Here is a 24,251-nt window from a genome sequence, read left to right as displayed (position 1 = left end):
AACATCATACTGTTTGTGGGGGATCATCTTGCTATATGGAGGCTGTTTGTGTGAGATTATCCTGCTATACGGGGCTGTTTGTGGGGGACCATCTTACTACATGGGGACTGTTTGTGGGTGTTCATCCTGCTATATGTGGGCCCATTGTGGGGAATCATCCTGCTATATGGGGGCTGTTTGTGGGTGACCATAATACTATATGGGGGCCGTTTGTGAGGAACAATAATACTATATGGGGGATGTTTCTGGGGGACCATCATACTATATGGGGTTGTTTGTTCGGGATCATAAAACTATATGAAAGCTGTTTGTGGAGGATCACCATTCTATATAGAGGACTGTTTGTAAGGGACCATCATACTATATGGAGGCTATTTGTGGAGGACCATCATACTATATGGAGGCTTTTTGTGGAGGACCATCATACTATATGGGGGCTGTTTGTGGTGGACATTATACTGCGTGGAGGTCTATGGGGCACATTATAATATGTGGTGGGCTGTGGTGACCTTCATACTGTATAGGGTGATTAAGTGGAACATCAAATTTAATGGGGTGGTTATGAGGGGCATCATGCTTTATATAGGGGTCTGTTGCGCACCTCATACTGTATATTGTGGGGTTGTGCTGAATACCATAATTTATGGGGGGCTGTGGTGACCATCTTATTATGTGGGTGCTGTGCTGCATCATACTTTGTATAGTGTTTGTGGGGTCATCATTAGTGTTGAGCCACCCCCGTAGTGTTCGAGTTCGGTTCGGTTCGTTGAACACCCGTGTGTTCGCCGAACTGTTCGTCGAACTGTTCGTCGAACACCTTCGAACACCGTTAAAACCAATGGCAGGCAAACAAAAACACATAGAAACACATAGAAAACACCTTCAAAGGTGTCCAAAAGCTGACAAACTGCTCAGAAGACATAACTAACACATGGAAAAGTGACAAGTACATATAGTCATGCGAAAAGAAAAGAGGTGGAGGAGTAAAAGGAGGGGGAGACACAGATATAGGCATGTCATGCCCTTCTAAAATCCAAAAAGTGAGAAGCCGACACGGCCAGTCCGTTCCTGCCCGTGCCACCTCCGTGTCGCCGGGTTTGTGCCAGAGCCGCGGTGGACCCTGACGGCCAGCCCCCCTCTCCTAATACTGGTGCCTGTCCGCTGGTGGGTCGAGCCCCCCGCGGTGGGGGGGGAGTAACATCTGCAGAAGAAAGACCATCTTCCAGCCAAACTAACATGTCGACTTCTTTTCGTGGACAATGTGATACAATCCCTTTGTTACGGACACGCCCATCGCTACAAATTCCAGATGAGGCACAAAAACAGCAGGTGCTTCAGCGGATATCAAGTGCTCCTTCAAGTGGGCTCTCCTCCACCTCAACTTCAACATCACAAATACTCCAGTCCTCAGAGGTGTCACCCCAATCGCACTTGCTTCCTCACAGCTCCCAAGTCTCCAGCTGCCCGTCTGAGTATGGGGTAACACAGATGGTTGAGTCTGCACAGCTGTTTACTCATACTATAGCCTGGGAAACGGAGGTCTGCTCCAGAGCTTCTGTTAATCCAGACGAGGAAATGATCTGCACTGATGCCCAGAATCCTTATAAGTCGGATCCAGGACCAGATGAAGAAGGTTCTGAGCATAATGTAGACCCTCGTTCCCAAACTGTAACTCCTGTTGGTGGAGACAATGATGAAGACAATGATGAGACTCAAATACCTGATTGGAGCGACAACTTGACTTTTCGGTCAGGGCAGGAAGAGGTTGGCTTTGAGGACAACGGGTGTGATAACACACAGGGTGATGATGACAAGGTTGGAGATCCCACTTACTGTCAACCCACAGTCAGCCAGTCGATGAGGTCACCCGGGCCTTTGCCTGGCCTTTGGGATGTCGCGGTGGTCGGCTCCCTGGCCCGTACCCTGGGGTCACTCTTTAAAAGGGTGGATAATTGTTAATGGTATAGCTCCCCACAGGTGGAGCTAGGTCTCAGGGCAGCGTATGCAGGGGGAATGCAGGACAGGCGAGACCCAGCTGGGTCAGAGCAAGAACGGAAACGGACACGGTAGTCACTTCAGTACCTTTTACTGGAGGAAATTCAGGCACATCCTGGAGCACTGTAGGGTGAAGGGTGCATATCAGGATCCTCCCCAATGAGCGGGTGTAGGGCCTCCTGTTTCTTGCCTCTGCGCAGTAAGTTTCTGACCTGCCTGGAGCTAGGCCTAACTTTGTCTCTGTCCTGCGCTGGCTGACCTTGTGGTAGGGCCTTCTCTTGAAGTTCACGCTCCCAGTATGCGGGGCCTAAGCGTCTCCTGGCTCTGTTACGTATCAGCACCTTAGCGATCCTGGGACTTGTAGTTCTCCAGGGATTCCGGTTATGCCTTACTGGGTCATAGAGATCCCGGTAAGCTCGGATCCGGTGTCCGGTAAATGCTTCGGGGTGAGCTGGTTAAGCTCCTCTGCCCCTTATGTACTAACTCGCCACTCGCCTTCGGCCTACTCGGGCCCTCAATAGGCTATACACACTAACGGCAGCTTGCCGCGCTTCACCGATCTTATGACGCCGACACACCTTAAGCTCTATCTGGGCTCCCTGAATCTAGGTAGCAGGAGCCTCGTGCTCCACTGCTGAACTATTAACTGAGTTCTCTAGACTAGACTGAGCTCCACTGCAGACTGACCTCTCTTAGGCTTCTCTACTGCAGGAACTCTTCAGAGGAACTGAACTGCCTAGCTCCACCTTCCCTATTTATATCCCTAACGGGCTCCCTCTGCTGGTCTGAGGTGGAAGGTGGAGATGTGTGAATGTTTATGGGGGCCTCTTGTGGAGGATTCCATCAATACACTCTTCTAGGATCTGTGATACCAAGCGCAGCGGGGCGTCACAGATGCTATTGATGACGAGGTTAGGTTGCGCCTTCCTGGACAGAGACGGAGTACTGGAAGCACGTCAACAACTGAATCCTCAACCACAACTCCGCCTCTGACCACAAGTCGTAGTGGCTCTTCAGGTCGCATGGGCTCTAAGCCTTGCATAGCCTGGGCATTTATTCAGATCGATAAGGATGACCCAACTCGTGTTATCTGTAATATTTGTCACCAAAAGCTAAGTAGAGGCCAAAAAATCCATAGTTTGAGTACTTCATGCATGTACCGTCACATGGATATGAAGCATAAGTTGCAGTGGGAAGCTCACTGTGCTACAATGTGGCCTAGCAGGCTGGGCCAACCACCGTCTGCCCCATCTTGTGCATCCGCGGCCTCTTTATCCTCTGTGACTGGCGGGACAGCAGTCACACATGTTTTTGGACGCAGACCTGCCACCTCTTTACCTGCAACAGCCAGTGTGATTGGCAGGTCGTCAGTTCATTGGGAAGTGGAAACACCTGCTGGTGTTGAGAGCTCTCTGACATCGAGAGCACCACCTTTGGATCAAGGCAACCTAACATGTCCGCCTGCATCTTCCTCACAGACCGGCAGTTTGCCAGGGACACCCTACTCAACCCCATCAAAGCACAACAGCCAGCCCTCGGTCCCTCAGATGTGGACAAGTAAAAGACCATTTCCTCCTAGCCATGAGAAAGCTAAGAGGTTGAATTTCACCATCTGCAAGCTGTTGGCTACAGAAATGCTGCCTTTCCGCCTGGAGGACACAGTGGATTTTTGAGACCTTATGTCCGTCGCAGTGCCCCAGTACCAGATGCCCAGTCGGCACTACTTCTCAAAGAAAGGTGTGCCTGCGCTCCACCAGCATGTCGCACACAACATCACCGCTTCTTTGAGAAACTCTGTGTGTGACAGGGTGCATTTCACCACAGACACTTGGACGAGAAGGCATGGACAGGGGCGTTACATGTCGCTGACAGGGCACTGGGTAACTATGGTGACAGCAGGACAAGGGGCTGCTGTCCAAGTCTTGCCGTTCCCGCGAGTTGTACGTCAATCCTCTTTATCTAGAAGTTCCTCCACTGCTTCTGCCTCCTCAACCTCCTCTCGGTCCTCCACCTGCACCCAAAGCCTGTCTGGTAATGCCACCTGCTTTCTATCTGTGCGCCTCCTTACTATGCTGGCAGCAGGGCTCAACGGCATCAGTGTTTACTTTGAAATGTCTGGGAAATGTGAGTCACACAGCTGAGGACTTGTGGTCAGCTCTGGAGACCCAGTTTCATGAATGGTTGTCTCCACTGGACCTGCAACCAGGGAAGGCATTGTGCGACAATGCTGCAAACCTGGGTGCGGCCCTTCGCCGGGGCAATGTTACACACGTGCCTTGTATGGCTCACGTGTTGAACCTGGTTGTCCATAAATTTTTAGCCCACTATCCCGGACTAGATGGCCTTCTGCAGAGGGCACGGTCGCTGTGTGCTCACTTCCGCTGTTCGCATCCCGCAGCTCAACGACTTACATCTCTACAGAAGTCGTTGGGCCTGCCAGTTCACCGGCTGAAATGCGATGTGCCGACACGGTGGAATTCAACTCTGCACATGTTACAGCGACTGTGGCAGCACCGACAAGCCCTGGTGCAATAGTTTCTGACGTATAGCCTGGGCCAACGAGATCCAGAGGTGGGGCAAATCACACAGCAGGAGTGGTCTCAGATCAGGGACCTATGAAGTTGACGCGCCCCCTGGGCCGTGGGGTACCCGGAGCCGGGCCGGTAGACGCTGGGGGTTGTAGTCACTGTGGCGGTGACCCGGTCCGTGACCCAGGGCGGTCAATCCAACGGTAATTTGTATATATGGATTTTATAATGTCCGACTACGCCACCTGTGGAGTGCGGCCAAAGGGGCCGCCGCTGCGGAACAGTCCTCTGAAGCTGGTGGTTTTGCTGCAATGGTATTATTACTCACCACAGGAAGAGTGTAGCTTCAGGGCAGTGTGGGTGGATGATGGTGGTTGTAGTGCAGGGAGTCAGTAATGAACACAGAGTCCGTGTGATGCAGTCCCAAGATCTTTACTTACAGTTGTTGCAGTCCAGATTACAGGTACCAGAGCTATCTCACCCGTCGTGCTGTGCGTACTCAGTGAGGGGCTCAGTCCACCCCCAGATAGCTCCGGAGTAATTAGCAGGACCCCCTTCTGTGTGTCCTTTCTCTGGCCTTCTCCCTGCACCTCACACCCAGTGACACTTCTATCCGGTATCCTCGGGCCTTGGCGGGCGACTTGTGTTCCGTCCCCTGGGTCCTATGTGGCTACCTTCTTAGTGAGACTGGTGTGGACTTTTGCCTGCAGTACATGAAATGCTGCAGCCTCCGGTTTCTAGTTGAGCCTTGCTGTTTCTCCTCTAGTTGAGGGACCGGTTCCCCTTATCTGGCCTGACCCCTCTACCTCCTGGTAGCAGCGGGAGTACAGGTGGCCTTCTGCACGGCCCGTAGCCCTAGGGTCCCTTCGGTTCCTGGAGCCTTCCTGCTCCCACTCCTCTCTTCTCTCCTTCAGTCCTGGGCCTCCCAGGCTAGGCCCGCCTCCGGAGCAGAGCTCATGCCGAGCCTCTGCTCCTGTCACTTTTCCTCCTCTGACTGGCTTGCTCTTTCTAAGATGGCTTCCTATTTATACTCTCCCTGTCATGTGCTCCCCTAAGCTGCTCCCCTAAGCACCCACTACATAGGATCCTCCCACCAGCTAGGGACCTGGGACTGTGCTCTCCCTTAGGAGCAATCTCGCCCTAACCCCACTGCGGGTATGTGTTGGATGCAGGTGTTAGGGTCCCGAGCCATACGCCTTCCTTACCTGAGGGTGAGATACCACACCTCTGGGTGAGATGCAGTAACTCTGTGGTGACTGCACCCTCAGGGGCGCCACACACCTTTCTGCACAGTTTTGAAATGGCGACGAAGATGTTTAGTGCAGACGACGATGCCATTATCAGCATAACTATTCCGGTGATTTACATGCTGGAGCACACATTAAACAGAATTCAGAGTCAGGTGGTCGGACAAGAGGAGGTGGAGGAAGTAGAGGAGGAGTCGTATGCGGAAGGGATAACATCTCCAAGGTCCAGACGGTTGGCAGCACCAAGGAGGCAGGCATGGGAGAGTGGGGGAGAGGGATTAAACAGGGCGCATGGTAGCAGCCAAACTGTTGAGGAAGGTGCAGGAGCCGAGGAAGAAGTGGAGGATGAACTGGCGATGGGCATGGAAGACTCATCAGATGAGGGAGACCTTGATCACATTTCTGTTGTGCGAGGTTGGGGGGAGAGGGCAGAGGAAAGAAGCATGATTCTTACCTCGCTACCAACACAACAAGGACTTGGTCCTCCTGGATGCGCAAGACACATGAGTGCCTTCTTGCTGCACTACCTGCAACATGACCCTCAGATTGCAGAATTCGAAGTAATCTCGACTACTGGGTTGCCACACTCTTAGATCCCCGGTACAAAAGTAAATTTGCCGAAATAATTCCTGCCATAAAAAGGGATTGACGCATGCAGGAGTATCTGCAGACGCTGTTGCAGAATCTTACATGTGCTTTTCCACAAAACACCAGTGGTGCACGAAGTGAATCTCACAGTTCTAACTTGCCAACCGCGGGACTGTCGAGTCTTCATCACTCAAACCGTAACAGTAACACAGTATCTGCTGGTAACAGCAATTTTGTGAAATCGTTTCACCACTTTTTTAGACCATCCTTTGCAAGGCCACAGGAGACAAGAAGTCTGACACATAGTCAATGCCTAGAGAGGATGGTGCAGGAGTATCTCCAAGTGAACATCAAAGCCATGACTGTGTCACTGGACCCTTGCTCATTTTGGTATTCCAATCTGGAAAAATGGCCGGAGCTCGCCACTCACGCCTTGGAGATCTTGTCATGCCCTGCAGCCAGTGTTCTCTCTGAACGTGTGTTCAGCGCTGCTGATGGTGTGCTGACAGATAAGCGCACGCGGCTGTCCACTGAGAATGTAGACAGACTCACGTTCATAAAGATGAACAAATCATGGATTCGCAAGGACTTTTCTACCCCTGTGTTATCCTTGGGAGGCTAAAAGCTTGAGGATTTGGTAATATCACCTCACCAACCGTTTTAAGCAACTGTGGGGCAATTGATGCCACTTAACCCTAGAACGCATGACCATAAAAATCTACACTTTCATATACCTGGGGCCTTTTAGGCCCGTGTGCAAATAACATTGAATAACTCAAACTCAAATGACAAACAACTATATACATGAAGAATACCTAGAGTTTCAAAATTCTAACTAAAGTAATCTTGCAGAAAATAGAAAACAATTAACAGGGCGGGACTGCGAGGCCCCAGGTATGCGTTCTAGGGTTAAGTGGTGTCTGTGCCACAATTTTGGGAAAAAATGGAAACTCTTTTTGGAGTCCCCTTGCTGTGTCTTACGTGACGTTGGCATCGTCAATTCCAGGTGGGTTGGGTCGCTACCCCCCCCCCTTTTAACTGTAAGAAACTACATACACTATGGCTTGGGGTAACACAGATGATTGAGTCTTTAGAGCTGTTTACTCAGAGGTCTGCTCCAAATCTTCAGTGTCTGCTAGTCAGCGTAGAATTTTTAACTGCATCTAGCCTAGGCAATACTTTGGGCGTAGTAGCCCAGCTGCGAAGCAAGCTGCACCGCCTGTGTATCTAATAAGAATTTTTAAATGCATCTAGCCTAGGCAGACTGTGGGGACCCCCAACCAAACCCAGACGCTCAGCCCCCCTACCGCCCCCCTTTCCTTGACAATACAATAATGTAACTCTTACAACTGGATGGGTGAGGATCGGTCACAGCTTTATTAACTCTTTATACTCATTCAATTAGAAAGACATTTTATTTCTAAAATAATTCAGCTTGTTGCAGCATGCCCTGGGTCTCCACTCCGGCAACTTGGCCAACAAGTGTAACTCTCCAACATGTCCTTTCTATTTCCAGGCCACGGAGGATCCTGCGTACTCGTATGCAGGACTCTGACCCCCACCCATCACTCTTAACGCTTGTTCCACTCCGTCCTGGAGTCCTGACAGGAATATGTCCAGTCCAATATCCATTAAGTGAACACCGTCGGGCCGTATGAGGCCTGCTTTATCTCCTTCCAGTTGTCGGTGTCGTACCACTACACCGCCTCTGTCTCTTCTAAATTTTGCCATGCGAATATTTATTACCCGCCTTGTCCGTTCGATGGCCGTGATGTCTCGCGCACCTTGCCATACCGCTATCGGCACAATCTCTGACCATACTATAGCTAGTTTTGTGAAAAATTCTCTTTAGCGCTCAGTGTCTAGTTTCATTATTGCCATTAGTTATGCGCTCTTGTGATGACCTAGGTTGTTTCCCCCGGCCTGTATAACTAAGATGACCAGACATCTTGCCTCTCTCCCTACCTTGATTACCTCCATTAGTACCTGTGGCCATAGCAGGCCTCTAATACCTCTCCAGTTGAAATATGTGTTATGAAACTCTAATTTCCTCCCGCCTGGGCGGACTTTCGCCCTTTAATCTGCCCAATATATATACGAGTGGCCTATCACCCACACTGTTGGCTTAGCGTCACCTGTAAAAGAAACAAACCACGTTAGGATAACAAGTCCGGTCTTATGTATCTTGCCAAACACGTGGATCACCATCTCTCTATCCTCTGAACTTCCGTTTCTGACAGTCCTGCTCTTGCTGCTTCTGTGGCCGCGCCTATGCGGAATGAGTGTGTCCCGTAATCTTTGGGGTTGTTCCCTGCCGATGTTATGAATTTATTAAATATAGCTTGGAACTGGTATCTTGATAATGGCGTCCCATCAATGTGGAAGAGGAACAAATTACTTTGTGATCTGATGGTTAGATATGGTTTTACTATTGTTACCCGACTCAGTGTACGGTTTGTGGGTTGTAGAAGTACCCAAGTGCCCCTGCCCGATGGAACTATTTTCGATTTGTGTATGCGTAGACGTATTGCATTATTGCCTATGACTACGTCCTGGTGTAATAAGCCTCCACTGGTGCTAATTTTGGATTGAGGGACTAATTCGCTTATGCATAGCGCCCCGAAGAAGGCGATCACAAATGCAGTAGACAGTAGTGTTGCTTCAAATTGTGAGTGTCATGTTAATGGTGTTAGGGATATGATGTGAGAAATCAGTTTTAGTGACACGGGACGGGACGTCTACACTCCTGACTTGGCTGACCCCTTTTCCACCCTTTTATGGATTGTCTGATGATGAATCTTTGTCACATCTCCCCAATGCAGTAGTTGGAAGTGAAATGCTACTCCGGTCAGACACCGCTGCGCTGACGCCCCTGATATGCCCCTCATCATTAGCTGGTGGAGAAATTCTATGGTGACTTGTGATCTGGCTTGTTCACATTGGTCAACCCGTCTGCCTGCTACTAGTCGTGTCCACTCTTCCCATGCCTTACCGTATGCTTGCCACGTCAACGGGGCAACTGACGCTCTGATTAATGGCATCAACTATTCGCCACTAGATCCCATAGGGAAGGTGGGCAACTGTTGTCCCGATGGGTGGGCATTGTGGAAGAGCTCTGTGAAAATCTGCCAATTGAATTGTTATAAAGCGTTAGCAACAGCTTTAGACCCCTCAGCATAGTGGCTAGCGCGGACCCATTCATTGTGTTTTAGGCACAGGAATGCTAGCCTGGGTAGTAGGCCTAGCACTGGGAGAGACGATGATGCCATCTTATTAATGCAGTGCGCTAAGCTGGTGTTTTTTGTTATGAAGCGTATATTTTTGTAAGCCAGGAGCGCGCCCCATATTTCTATTGCTACCACTATTGGGAAGAAAAATTATTTTCAGGGCTAGATGCAGCGAAAAATTATTATTAATTGAAAAGCTGGTGGAGCTTGGTATAGATGGCCTAATACAATGAGACCCACACACTGCTAGAAGGCCAAATATTTTTTCAGAGTTAGATGCAGAAAAAAATTATATTCAGTTTGCAACCTGATGGAGGTCAGTGTAGATGGACTAATAGAACAAGTCCCAAACACTGCTAGAAGGCCAAATATTTTTTCAGAGGTAGATGCAGACAAAAAATTATTTTGAATTTGCAACCTGATGGAGGTCAGTATAGATGACTAATAGAACAAGTCCCACACACTGCTAGAAGGCCAAATATTTTTTCAGTGCTAGATGCAGAAAAAAATTATATTCAGTTTGCAACCTTATGGAGGTCAGTATAGATGGACTAATAGAAGAAGTCCCACACACAGCTAGAAGCCCAATATTTTTTCAGAGGTAGATGCAGAAAAAAATATATTCAGTTTGCAATCTGATGGAGGTCTGTATAGATGGATTAATAGAACAAGTCCCACACACAGCTAGAAGCCCAATATTTTTTCAGAGGTAGATGCAGAAAAATATATATTCAGTTTGCATCCTGATGGAGGTCAGTATAGATGGACTAATAGAACAAGTCCCACACACTGCTAGAAGGCCAAATATTTTTTCAGAGGTAGATGCAGACAAAAAATTATTTTGAATTTGCAACCTGATGGAGGTCAGTATAGATGACTAATAGAACAAGTCCCACACACTGCTAGAAGTCCAAATATTTTTTCAGTGCTAGATGCAGAAAAAAATTATATTCAGTTTGCAACCTTATGGAGGTCAGTATAGATGGACTAATAGAACAAGTCCCACACACTGCTAGATGCCCAAATATTTTTTCAGAGGTAGATGCAGAAAAAAATTATATTCAGTTTGCAACCTGATGGAGGTCTGTATAGATGGATTAATAGAACAAGTCCCACACACAGCTAGAAGCCCAATATTTTTTCAGAGGTAGATGCAGAAAAAAATATATTCAGTTTGCAACCTGATGGAGGTCTGTATAGATGGATTAATAGAACAAGTCCCACACACAGCTAGAAGCCCAATATTTTTTCAGAGGTAGATGCAGAAAAAAATATATTCAGTTTGCAACCTGATGGAGGTCAGTATAGATGGACTAATAGAACAAGTCCCACACACTGCTAGAAGGCCAAACATTTTTTCAGAGCTAGATGCAGAAAAATATTATATTCAATTTGCAACCTGATGGAGGTCAGTATAGATGGACTAATAGAACAAGTCCCACACACAGCTAGAAGGCCAAATATTTTTCAGAGGTAGATGCATAAAAAAATTATATTCAGTTTGCAACCTTATGGAGGTCAGTATAGATGGACTAATAGAACAAGTCCCACACACTGCTAGAAGCCCAAATATTTTTTCAGAGGTAGATGCAGAAAAAAATTATATTCAGTTTGCAACCTGATGGAGGTCAGTATAGATGGACTAATAGAACAAGTCCCACACACTGCTAGAAGGCCAAACATTTTTTCAGAGCTAGATGCAGAAAAATATTATATTCAATTTGCAACCTGATGGAGGTCTGTAAAGATGGATTAATAGAACAAGTCCCACACACAGCTAGAAGCCCAATATTTTTTCAGAGGTAGATGCAGAAAAAAATATATTCAGTTTGCAACCTGATGGAGGTCAGTATAGATGGACTAATAGAACAAGTCCCACACACTGCTAGAAGGCCAAACATTTTTTCAGAGCTAGATGCAGAAAAATATTATATTCAATTTGCAACCTGATGGAGGTCAGTATAGATGGACTAATAGAACAAGTCCCACACACAGCTGGAAGGCCAAATATGTTTTCAGAGGTAGATGCAGAAAAAAATTATATTCAGTTTGCAACCTTATGGAGGTCAGTATAGATGGACTAATAGAACAAGTCCCACACACAGCTAGAAGCCCAAATATTTTTTCAGAGGTAGATGCAGAAAAAAATTATATTCAGTTTGCAACCTGATGGAGGTCAGTATAGATGGACTTATAGAACAAGTCCCACACACTGCTAGAAGGCCAAACATTTTTTCAGAGCTAGATGCAGAAAAATATTATATTCAATTTGCAACCTGATGGAGGTCTGTATAGATGGATTAATAGAACAAGTCCCACACACAGCTAGAAGCCCAATATTTTTTCAGAGGTAGATGCAGAAAAAAATATATTCAGTTTGCAACCTTATGGACCTCAGTATAGATGGACTAATAGAACAAGTCCCACACACAGCTAGAAGGCCAAATATTTTTTTCAGAGGTAGATGCAGAAAAAAATGATATTCAGTTTGCAACCTTATGGAGGTCAGTATAGATGGACTAATAGAACAAGTCCCACACACAGCTAGAAGCCCAAATATTTTTTCAGAGGTAGATGCAGAAAAAAATTATATTCAGTTTGCAACCTGATGGAGGTCAGTATAGATGGACTAATAGAACAAGTCCCACACACTGCTAGAAGGCCAAACATTTTTTCAGAGCTAGATGCAGAAAAATATTATATTCAATTTGCAACCTGATGGAGGTCAGTATAGATGGACTAATAGAACAAGTCCCACACACAGCTAGAAGGCCAAATATTTTTTTCAGAGGTAGATGGAGAAAAAAATTATATTCAGTTTGCAACCTTATGGAGGTCAGTATAGATGGACTAATAGAACAAGTCCCACACACAGCTAGAAGCCCAAATATTTTTTCAGAGGTAGATGCAGAAAAAAATTATATTCAGTTTGCAACCTGATGGAGGTCAGTATAGATGGACTAATAGAACAAGTCCCACACACAGCTAGAAGCCCAATATTTTTCAGAGGTAGATGCAGAAAAAAATATATTCAGTTTGCAACCTGATGGAGGTCTGTATAGATGGATTAATAGAACAAGTCCCACACACAGCTAGAAGCCCAATATTTTTTCAGAGGTAGATGCAGAAAAAATATATTCAGTTTGCAACCTGATGGAGGTCTGTATAGATGGATTAATAGAACAAGTCCCACACACAGCTAGAAGCCCAATATTTTTTCAGAGGTAGATGCAGAAAAAAATATATTCAGTTTGCAACCTGATGGAGGTCTGTATAGATGGATTAATAGAACAAGTCCCACACACAGCTAGAAGCCCAATATTTTTTCAGAGGTAGATGCAGAAAAAAATATATTCAGTTTGCAACCTGATGGATGTCTGTATAGATGGATTAATAGAACAAGTCCCACACACAGCTAGAAGCCCAATATTTTTTCAGAGCTAGATGCAGAAAAAAATTATATTCAATTTGCAACCTGATGGAGGTCAGTATAGATGGACTAATAGAATGATGCTATGCCCAAAAGATTTTACTTCACTAGGTGCAGTAAAAAAATTGGTATTCTATACACAGGTGGTATATCTTGCAACACAGATAGGCTACTCCACTGACTAACACACTCTGCAATAGGCCAAAAAGGATTAGCTTTGCTAGATTCAGCCAAATTCTGTGAAAAAAACTTGCACAGCACTGGCACAGACCTGCCTGGCAAAAACTGATAGGAACTGATGTAACCTAGTCCTGAAAAGGACTCCAATTACAATTAGCTTTACTCCCACAATCTATCTATTTAAGAGCACAGACCTGCCTGATAAAAGTCGTAGGAAATGCTGTAACCTAGTCCTTAAAAGGACTGCAATCACAACTATTCCCTACTCCCAAGCTATCTGTAGATTTGTGCGAAAATTGGCTTGAAATTAACAAGGTATAGCGCACACAGCAACAGCGGTGCCGTCTAACACGCAGCTGCAGCAGTGAGAAAATGGTGGCGACGGGGAAAATGGCTTGGTCTTATAGGGCAAGGACATGTGACATACACTGCCAATGACACATGCCCTTGCTTGTGTGAAAAAAAGCACTTCGCTCCGTGTGTGCGCTGCTGATAGGCTGACAGATTGCACCTCCCCACTGCAAATGCGGGAAAGAGAAAAAAAAAATGGAGATCTTCATTGTTCCTGCAGAGATCCATCCCCTGCCCCTCCCCCCACCCCGCTGTACACTCAAACTGCGTATTAACATTAATTTTCATCATTACTGAGAAAAAATCCAGTTATGATTTTGGTGCACGAACAGTTATCGAACATAACCTCGAACAGCCGAATTTTTCTCAAATAGTTCGTGTTCGCCGAACGGCTCGAACACCGCCCAAAACAGCTCGAATTTGAGATTGGCGAACAGTTCGAGTAGAACAACGCTCATCTCTAGTCATCATACCATGTGGGGCATAATACTCTATGAGGGTCATGAAAGGGGTATCGTAGTGGGTGAGACCACTTAGGGGCTTTAGTAGAGGGAAAATAATTGTAAGTGCTGCAATACATATCCTCCGTTTCTTAGAAAGTTGGGACATATGCCATTCTTTGACTTCATAGGACTTTTTCTATGGGACCTGTTATTTCTATGTACTCCCCTTTGGAGGCCCAGTGAGGGGTCGTTGTCATTATAGGGAAGCAAGGAGGCATTATTATTATTATAAGAAAGCACAGGGGCTGTTTGTATTATTATAACTAGGTGCATGGTCACTATTATAAGCGGTCACAGGGGAATTATTATAAGGCAGCACAAGTTGTGGTTTATGTAGAGGTGGTAGAATGAGAGGAGGGTCTTGGAAAAGCAATAAAGTAAAGATGCCTCTGTTATATTTTACAAGGACGAATTATGGTCGGAAGAAGAGGTCATGGCGGTCTGGGCCGAATTAAAAAGAAAAGGGAAAACAAATGACAACAACCAGCTAGAACAGCACTGGTGAGAATCTGCACAGTACACACATATATGGTCTGTAGAGCACTGGTGTAGACCTGATATTACCATTATATGGTCACTGTATGGTCGTGATATCAGTCCTAGTGCAGTGGTTTTAATTAAAGGGGTTGTCCAGGTTTAATGTTAAAGTCTGCAGTGACTCTGTATGACTGCGGATTTCTGGATCCTCATAGTGTGTGCATTGTGTGCTGTGAAGATTCTCCGGTGTCGGGAGTGGCCGGTCATGTGACCACAAGTATGATTTGAATTCATGCGATCATGTGCTGGCTAGACGTGTATGGCCTCTCTGAATACAAGTGAATTTAACAAAGCAGAGTACGTTTAGTTGGAATGTGGCTGGAGGTGTGGAAATCCCATACTTGTGGTCACATGACGGCCTCTCCCAACGCTGGCACCGGAGAATCCTGACAGTGCGTGCTGTGAGGATTCAGAAGTCTGAAGTCACATAGACTTTAACACCAAGCCTGGACAACCCCTTTAACAATCAGTATGGTGGTATTATCAGTACTGTATATAATGATAATATTTGGTTATGGTTTGTTGGTATTTGTCTGTTATATTGCAACTAGATGGTGGACCGATTCTAACGCATCGGGTATTCTAGAATATGTATGCGGCCGACCGGGCGCAATCAGCAGAGCGTTGTTTAAATTTGGCGCCAAAATCGCTGATTTGTCGCGGCCGGCAACCGCGACCAATCAGCAAAATGGTGTTTAAATTTGGCGGCAATATCGGTGATTGGTCGCGGGTGGCGGCCGCGACCTCTCAGCAAACTGTGTTAGTGAGGACCGGAGAGCTTGTTTAAATTTGGCGCTAAAATCGCTGATTAGTCGCGACCGCAACCAATCAGCAAAATGGTGTTTAAATTTGGCGCCAATATCGCTGATTGGTCGCGGCCGGCGGTCATGACAAATCAGCAGAGCAGTGTTTAAATTTGGCGCCAATGTCGCTGACTGGTTGCGGCTGGCGGACGTGACCAATCAGCAGAGCGTTGATTAAATTTGGCGCCAATCTCGCTGATTGATTACGGCTAGCGGACGCGACCAATCAGCAGAGTGTTGTTTAAATTCGGCGCCAATCTCGCTGATTGGTCGCGGTCGGCCGGTGGCCGCGACCAATCAGCAGAGCGTTGTTTAAATTTGGCGCCAATCTCCCTGATTTATCGCGGCTGGCAGCCGCGAACAATCAGAAGAGCGTTGTTTAAATTTTGTGCCAATCTCGCTGATTGGTCGCGGTGGGCCGGCGGCCGTGACCAATTAGCAGAGCGGTATTTAAATTTGGCGCCTAAATCGCTGATTGGTCGCGATTGTACGCGAACCGAATTACTGATGACCGGGCAGCGGCGCCGTCCCTCCCTTCACACTTGCCGGTAGGAGATCAGCGGCCCAAGCCGCTGATCTCCCGACGGTAGCCGCATGGAGGTCAGCGGCGCCGCCCGTTGGGGTACTTGTGCTGCCAGCTAGCGCCGCTCATCTCCCGGCTGCATCGCCGCTGACTTCCGTCCGGCAGATGAGCCGCTAATGGCCGCCATCTTTTTCTGAAATCCAGCGTCGCTGATTGGCCGCGGCCAGACCAATCAGCGACGCGGGATTTCCTGGACAGACTGACAGACAGACGGGATAAGACGATTATATATATAGATATTGTTATTATTATTCAATTTTATATAGCGGTATTAATAGACATATTGAAAATCTTGATTTCCTTCAGGGAGGGTAATATCTATATATATAATCGTCTTATCCCGTCTGTCTGTCTGTCTGTCCTGGAAATCCCGCGTCGCTCTTTGGTCCGGCAGCGGCCAATCAGCGCCGCGGGATTTCTGAAAAAAGATGGCGGCCGTTAGCGGCTCATCTGGCGGACGGAGGTCAGCGGCGATGCAGTGGGGAGATGAGAGGCGCTAGCAGCACAACTACCCCGACCGGCGTCGCTGACCTCCATGCGGCTAACATCGGAAGATCAGCGTCAGCAAGTGTGAACGGAGGACCGGGGAGCGGCGCCGCCGGTCGGGATGCTTCTGCTGCGAGCAACCGCTCATCTCCCGGCTTCTCGCAGCAGCACAAGCTGCGCCGCTCCCGGGCCCAAACTAATACGACGCTGATTGGTCGCGGTGGCCGGCCACGACCAATCAGCGAGATGAGCGGCAAATTTAAACGCCGCTCTGCTGATTGGTAGCGGCCGGCCACCGCGACCAATCAGCGAGATGGCTGGCAAATTTAAACGCCGCTCTGCTGATTAACCGCGGCCGGCCACCGCGACCAATCAGCGAGATGGGCGGCAAATTTAAACGCCGCTCTGCTGATTGGTCGCGGTGGCCGGCCGCGACAAATCAGCGAGATGGGCGGCAAATTTAAACGCCGCTCTGCTGATTGGTCGTGGTGGCCGGCTGTGACCAATGAGCGAGATGGGCGGCAAATTTAAATGACGCTCTGCTGATTGGTCGCGGCCGCCGGCGACCGCTACCAATCAGCGATTTTGGCGCCAAATTTAAACACCGATCTGCTCATTGCTCCCGGCCGCCGGCCGGCCGAGACCAATCAGCGAGATGTCCGACAAAAATAAACGCCGCTATGCTGATTAATCGCGGCCGGCCACCGTGACCAATGAGCGAGATGGGCGGCAAATTTAAACGCCACTCTGCTGATTAATCGGGGCCGGCCACCACGACCAATGAGCGTGATGGGCGGCAAATTTAAACGCCGCTCTGCTGATTGGCCTCGGTTGCCGGCCGCGACCAATCAGCGAGATGGGCGGCAAATTTAAACGCCGCTCTGCTGATTAATCGCGGCCGGCCACCGCAACCAATCAGCGAGATGGGAGGCAAATTTAAATGACGCTCTGCTGATTGGTCGCGGCCGCCGGCGACCGCTACCAATCAGCGATTTTGGCGCCAAATTTAAACACCGATCTGCTCATTGCTCCCGGCCGCCGGCCGGCCGAGACCAATCAGCGAGATTGCCGCCAAATTTAAACAACGCTCTGCTGATTGGTCGATTTTATCGCCAAATTTAAACAAGCTCTCTGGTCCTCATTAACACAGTTCGCTGATTGGTCGCGGCCGCCACCCGTGACCAATCACCGATATTGCCGCCAAATTTAAACACCATTTTGCTGATCAGTCGCGGTTGCCGGCCGCGACCAATCAGCGATTTTGGCGCCAAATTTAAACAACGTTCTGCTGATTGCGCCCGGTCGGCAGCATACATATTCTAGAATACCAGATGCGTTAGAATCGGGCCACCATCTAGTAAGTAATAGATATCTCCTTCTGGCCCTCGGGTGCTGGGACAGCATGGGCCTGTGTGCTTTTATATGCCAGGGCTGAATTTCAGTCCCAGTCTGTCCCTGGTGCTACCCCACCCTGGTATATGCTCCCCCATCCTGCCTGCTCTGCTGTTCTTCCATCCATACAAAAAAAAAAAAAAAACACTCCTACTCACCTTTTCCTATCTCCCTTGCTGGGCATCCTTGATCTCCGGCGAGGCTGGAGGAGTGTGGCGCTGGAGTTCGCGACTGTGCATGCATTAACTCTGATGCCACACTCCTCCAACCTAGCCAGAGATTGAGGTATGTGTCCTAATGGTGTCGGAGATGGCGTCTATAGAGGCTTCAGACAGATGGACACATCCCTGATTATATTATAGATACCAGTATTCTCATATAGACTGTACAGGGCCGTACCTATGGGAAGAGGATGGGTATGTGACCTGGGTACAGCCGTCAGGGGGGTGCCTTCGGGCCGCTTCATGCGGTGGTTAGAGGTGTCCCCCAGGAAGCTGAATTTTGAAACCCCCAGAGTGGGCTTCGACCATTCTCTGAACTGGCTGTGGAGCCGACAGTCGATCAGAAAAGGGAGCTATGTGCGGGCTCATACTGTATATAGGGGGCTATGTTTTTGGCTCTTATTGTATATAGGAGGCTATATATAGGGAGCTATGTGCGGGCTCATATTGTATATAAGGAGCTAGTTGCGGGCTCATATTGTACATAAGTAGCTATTTAGGGGCTCATACTGTATGTAGATGGCAGTGTGGGGGCTCATACTGTATGTACAGGGCTATAGCAGGGCTCATGCTGTATCTAGGGAGCTATGCGGGAGCTCATACTGTATATAGGAGGCTATTTGGGGGCTCATACTGTATATAGGGAGCTATGTGGGGCTTATACTGTGCATAGGGAGTTATGTGGGGGCTCATACTGTATCTGGGAGGCTATGCGGGGACTCATACTGTATGGAGCTATGCGGGGGCTCATACTGTATCTAGGAAGGTATGCGGCGGCTCATACTGTATATAAGGAGCTATGCGGGGGCTCATACTGTATGTAGGAGGCTATGTGTGGGCTCATGCTGTATATAGTAGAATGTCAGCATACTTAATGTTGCTGAATTATAAGTCATACAATTATTTTATATTTTTTTTATTTTGTTAATATTAATATTGAGCAGAATTAATTTCAGCCTATTGGTGCGGCCTCCACAACAGTCACGGTCTCTCATGTGGCCCCTCTGGAAAATTAATCTCCCAGTCCTGCTCTATTATATATAGTGCTATGTTATGTTTTAGGGTTGTACATAATGGAAAACCATTTTCGTCATTTTCTGTCTATAGATGTGATCAGAGCATCTGTGTGTTACTCACATGACCAATCACATGATCTATCAAAGGGGATCATGTGACATGTCGCTTGATACATCGGGTACCTGGGGGGGGGCATGTCTTCTAAACTGCCCGGGGCCCTGGCTACTCTTAATCCACTTCTGCCTGAGATCCTCACCGATCTGCCGAAGACAGCAGAGAAGTGTGTATCATGGGAAGCAGGAGTACACAGCTTCTACTCATGAGATTACATGAAACGGAGTGTGGATATAATAGAAAGCCTATGACATTCCAATGTTTCCATACGCCGTTGTCTGCTCACTCGGGCAGGAGTTGTGTGCTCCTTCTCTGCGGTCTTTCCAGTGATTTGTGAGGATCTGAGGCCCAAAATCACTCATAGAAAGTGCCTGTGAACATAGGTGGATTATAATGAGGGCAATCCGGGCGACCACCCGGGGCCCCGAGCCTGCAGGGGGCCCGCGGCTCTGGGCGGGGTGTCTAATGCCGGATTGCCCTCATTATATGTGCGGGCCGCCGCGGCACATACCGGTAGCAGTGGCGGGAGTGGGGCCCCGGACCGCTCCCCCAGCAGCGTCCGCCACTACTTCTTCATCGGCCGGGCCAGCACTGCAGCAGTTAACTTCCCTGTGCTGGCCCGGCCTCATCACTGCTAGGAGACACGGCCCTGTGTGCAGCCGTGTCTTCTAGCTCTGACGTCACACAGTGCGCGCCCGGCCTGCAGTGCTGCACCGGAGAAGAGAGAGAGCAGGCAGGAGGAATGGAGCCGGGGGATGGTGAGTGTGTATGTGTGTGTGTGGGCAGATGTGTGTGCGTGTGTGTGTGGGCAGATGTGTGTGGGCAGGTGTGTGTGTGTGTGTGGGCAGGTGTGTGTGTGTGTGTGGCAGGTGTGTGTGTGTGTGTGGTCAGGTGTGTGTGGTCAGGTGTGTGTGGGCAGGTGTGTGTGGGCAGGTGTGTGTGTGTGTGGGCAGGTGTGTGTGTGTGTGTGTCTGTGTGGGCAGGTGTGTGTGTCTGTGTGGGCAGGTGTGTGTGTGTGTCTGTGTTGGCAGGTGTGTGTGTGGGCAGGTGTGTGTGTGTGTGGGCAGGTGTGTGTGGGCAGGTGTGTGTGGGCAGGTGTGTGTGTGTGTGTCTGTGTGGGCAGGTGTGTGTGTGGGCAGGTGTGTGTGTGTGTGGGCAGGTATGTGTGTATGTGGGCAAATGTGTGTGTGTGTGTGTGTGTGTGTGGGCAGGTTAGAAAGTCTTGCCCTGTTGAACAATACACCTGACTTGAGGCCACCACCTCTTGGTTGTCCAATGTTCTTGCTTCTCTAGGGCTCTTCTCAGATATTCATAATACCAGCTCCCCAGAATACCAAAGCTAGGGTGGGTGACCTCGAGCCCTGGTGGTGGTCATAACTGCAGCCACCCAGGGGCAATACTCCATAACAACAATCCCCTGAGGTGGTTTAGGATGTAAGGACCTATTCACACTACATTCAGCGCTGCATTCAGGTCTTTACACAAGGCTTACAACTGAATCCCTGAAATTCAGGATTGTGCTGTCTGAAATGAGACATCTGAAAGCAGAGTAAATGGAGCCTAAAGATTCAGACTTTAGCCTCGGTTTGCCTTTGTTCAAATCAATGGCTATGTCAAGGCACATCTGAATGCCATTTTTCAGGGATTTAGATAGAAGCCTGGAAAGAGGAGATGAATGCTTTGCAAAATTCAGTGTGAATTGGCCCTTATATCTGGAGTCTTGATTAGTGTTGAGCCACCCCCGTAGGGTTCAAGTTCGGTTCGGTTCGTCGAACACCCGTATGTTCGCCGAACTGTTCGTCGAACACCTTCGAACACCGTTAAAACCAATGGCAGGCAAACAAAAACACATAGAAACACATAGAAAACACCTTCAAAGGTGTCCAAAAGCTGACAAACTGCTCAGAAGACATAACTAACACATGGAAAAGTGACAAGTACATATAGTCATGCGAAAAGAAAAGAGGTGGAGGAGAAAAAGGAGGGGGAGACACAGATATAGGCATGTGATGCCCTTCTAAAATCCAAAAAGTGAGAAGCCGACACGGCCAGTTCGTTCCTGCCCGTGCCACCTCCGTGTCGCCGGGTTTGTGCCAGAGCCGCGGTGGACCCTGACGGCCAGCCCCCCTCTCCCAATACTGGTGCCTGTCCACTGGTGGGTCGAGCGAGCCCCCCTGTGGTGGAGGCAGCTCAAAGCTTTTTAATTTAAATTGTCTCTCTAATTTGAATGAATACACTTTAAATCCTTTTACAAGGATCTATTGGAGGGCAAGTCTCATGCCAGCAGCCGCGTAATTCCAGCTCCAGTAGCGTCCACTAAAGCTGCTGCAGTTAAAAAGCTTTTATAAGGATCGAGCTCGGCTGTCCACCGCAAGGCATCCTACCGCCAGTCCCAGACCCTATGCCTTGGGCTGCCTCCTGATGCTCTTCACTGAGTATCCTGTGGTCCCGAAGCATTTCCTTTGAAAAAATTAAGTGTCCAAACTACAGGTGGTGTAGCTTGCTTAACAGCCGGGATAATCCGCTGACTAGCAGACACTGCTACTAGGCACAAAGCATTTGCTGGGCTAGATGCAGTTAACAATTTGTAATTAGATACTCTCGTTGGATGCTGAGAAAGCATTCCATAGAGTCTCCTGGCACGCCATATATTATTCTCTTAAAAAGCTTGGGGTAGGGGTCTAGGGGACCCTTTTATAGCTAAAATCACGGCCCTGTATCCCAATACGTCACCTAGGCTGAAGATAAATGGAACTGTAGCACCCTGAGGGCTCGGTTGCTACAGAGGTATTGCACCTCACCCAGAGGTGTGATATCTTACTCTCAGGTAAGGATGGAGTGTGGATCAGGACCCGACACCTGCATGCATTACACCACATTGCCGTGGGGCAGGGCGACCAATATGCCCCTGAGATGGGCACGACAGTCCCTGTCCCTGGCTGGAGTGGGGGGAGGGAACACTGAGGAAGGGGAACCCTGTAGTGCAGGAGCAGGGAGGAAGCAGTTCCTTGGTGCATTGAGAAGGGAGTATAAAAGGTGGGCACCATCTTAGTTCAGTGCAGAGAAGTCTGAGCAGAAGTGACAGGGAGCAGGGGCTCTGCATGAGCTCTGCTCCGGATGCGGGCCTAGTTACAGAGGCCCAGGCCGGGAAGAGGGAGAAGGAAGGAAGAGGAGTGTAGAAGGCTCCAGGAATGAGGAACGAAGGGATTCCAGGGGTACGGACGGGTGAGTCGCCACCACACGCCCGAATCCACCTGCGTGGAGGGGTCAGGCCAAAGGGGGAGACCGGTCCCCGAAACTAGTGGAGGCGGGAAACGACCCTCAGCTAGAAACCGGAGGCTGTGACATTTTATGTGGCGCAGCCCCTCGCTACACCCGCTAGGAAGGCACCACATAGGGTCAGGGAAACTGGCGCCAAGTTTACCAAGAGGAGGCCCGAGGCAGCCGGACAGAAGGGTTGGTAAGAAAGACCAGACAAAGGACATACAAAGGGGTCCTGTGAAGCGCTCCAAAGTTATCTGGGAGTTGTCTGAGCCCCTCATCTGGTGAGCACAGTACGACGTGGGCAGCCGTTACCTGCAGAAGTGGTCTGGATAATAAGAACTGTGAGTAAAGGCCCTGGACTGCATCACTGACTCCGTGTCGTTACTGCTGCTGCCCTGCACCATCACCCCCATCCTCCGCATACACTGCCCTGAGGCTATACTCCTCCCGTGGGGAGTTATGCTACGCTCTGCTGCACCCACAACACCAGCATCAGCGGTCTGCCCTGCAGCGGCGGTTCACTCTGACCGCAATCCACGGGTGGCGTAGTCAGACATTTAAACATCAAAACCACAAAAATAGTTCGGCCACTGGTTTGACCGCCCTGAGCCACGGAACCGGGTCGCCGCCACATAGACTACAACCACCAGCATCCACCAAAAAGGGTCCCGCTGCGGGTGTCCCAAGGCCCAGGGGGCGCGTCAGAACATTTTCATCACCTTTCATAATCACCAATGGGACAAGGCAGGGATGTCCTCTGTCCCCTCTCTTATACATCCTAGTGACGGAGCACCTGCTCTCATCAATTCGCCATAACCCCAATATTAGGTGGATTGAGGTGGGAGGCACCGAATACAAGTGCTCTCTATTTGCTGATGATGTCCTAGTATATATCACTCAATCACATATATCCATCCCTGCTGTTATGGCTGAAATAGATCACTTTGTTACATGGTCAAATTTTAAAATCAATGCAGCGAAGTCTGAGGCCATCGATGTCTCCCTCCCCAAATCCATACAGGATTCCATCCAGTCCAACTTTCACTTTGCCTGGCCCTCACAGGGTATCAAATACTTAGGAATTCCTATTCATAGAGACCTCTCCCGTCTATGTTATCTTAATTTTGGGCCCTTTATTGAACAACTCCATACAGACCACGGTTGGCAAGTTAGAACTGTAGGATTCACTGCGTGAACCACTGGTGTTTTGTGGAAAAGCACATGTACACTGTGTTCCAAATTATTATGCAAAAAGTGTTTAGGAGTGATAAGGGAAGAATTTGTTTGTTTGTCAGTTAAACTCATTGATGGTGATGCCTGTCAGGGCTCTTTATATCACTGTAAGCAATTGCAGACACCAGTGCTAATTAGTTTGGCAGGTGTGTCAAATGAAAGGAAAGACTACTTAAGAAGGCTGTCCCACATTATTAAGCAGCCTACATTTTCTGCCAAAATGGGAAAGAAAAAGGATGTGTCGGCTGCTGAGAAGCAACAAATTGTGGAGTGTTTAGGTCAAGGCATGACTACAATCATCATTGTGCGATGATCAGGATGAAGTGTCTTGGCAATCAAGAAGTATGTAGCTGACTCACAGTACACACGTGTGTGTGCTGATAAGGGCAAATTGAGGACTCTTTCCTACAGGCAATTACATCAGGTTAAAAGAGCAGCAGCAAAAAAGCCTTGTCATAGCAGCAGACAAGTTTTTGAAGCTGCTGGTGCCTCCAACGTCCCCCGAACAACAAGATGCAGGGTCCTTCAAAGGTTTGCAGCTGTGCGTATGCC

General features: G+C 48.5%; 2 protein-coding genes across 3 annotated transcripts in view; one reads left to right on the top strand and one right to left on the bottom strand.

Annotated features, from left to right (window-relative positions):
* LOC141162208 (uncharacterized) overlaps positions 1-24,251 on the top strand; it is a 45,678-nt gene that overhangs the window by 2,440 nt on the left and 18,987 nt on the right. Inside the window, exon 2 of the mRNA XM_073648064.1 lies at positions 14,456-14,550. Coding sequence (XP_073504165.1) covers positions 14,456-14,550 — 95 coding nt within the window. The remainder of the gene's footprint in view (positions 1-14,455; positions 14,551-24,251) is intronic.
* LOC141162205 (cytochrome P450 2K1-like) overlaps positions 1-24,251 on the bottom strand; it is a 241,574-nt gene that overhangs the window by 199,531 nt on the left and 17,792 nt on the right. The gene's annotated exons all lie outside the window — the stretch shown is intronic.

Source organism: Phyllobates terribilis, unplaced genomic scaffold, assembly GCF_046119375.1.
Source record: "Phyllobates terribilis strain yellow unplaced genomic scaffold, ASM4611937v1 Scaffold_9__5_contigs__length_417890890, whole genome shotgun sequence".
NCBI lineage: Eukaryota > Metazoa > Chordata > Amphibia > Anura > Dendrobatidae > Phyllobates > Phyllobates terribilis.
Note: the sequence above shows the minus strand (reverse complement) of the source record. Positions and strands in the feature narration are given on the sequence as shown.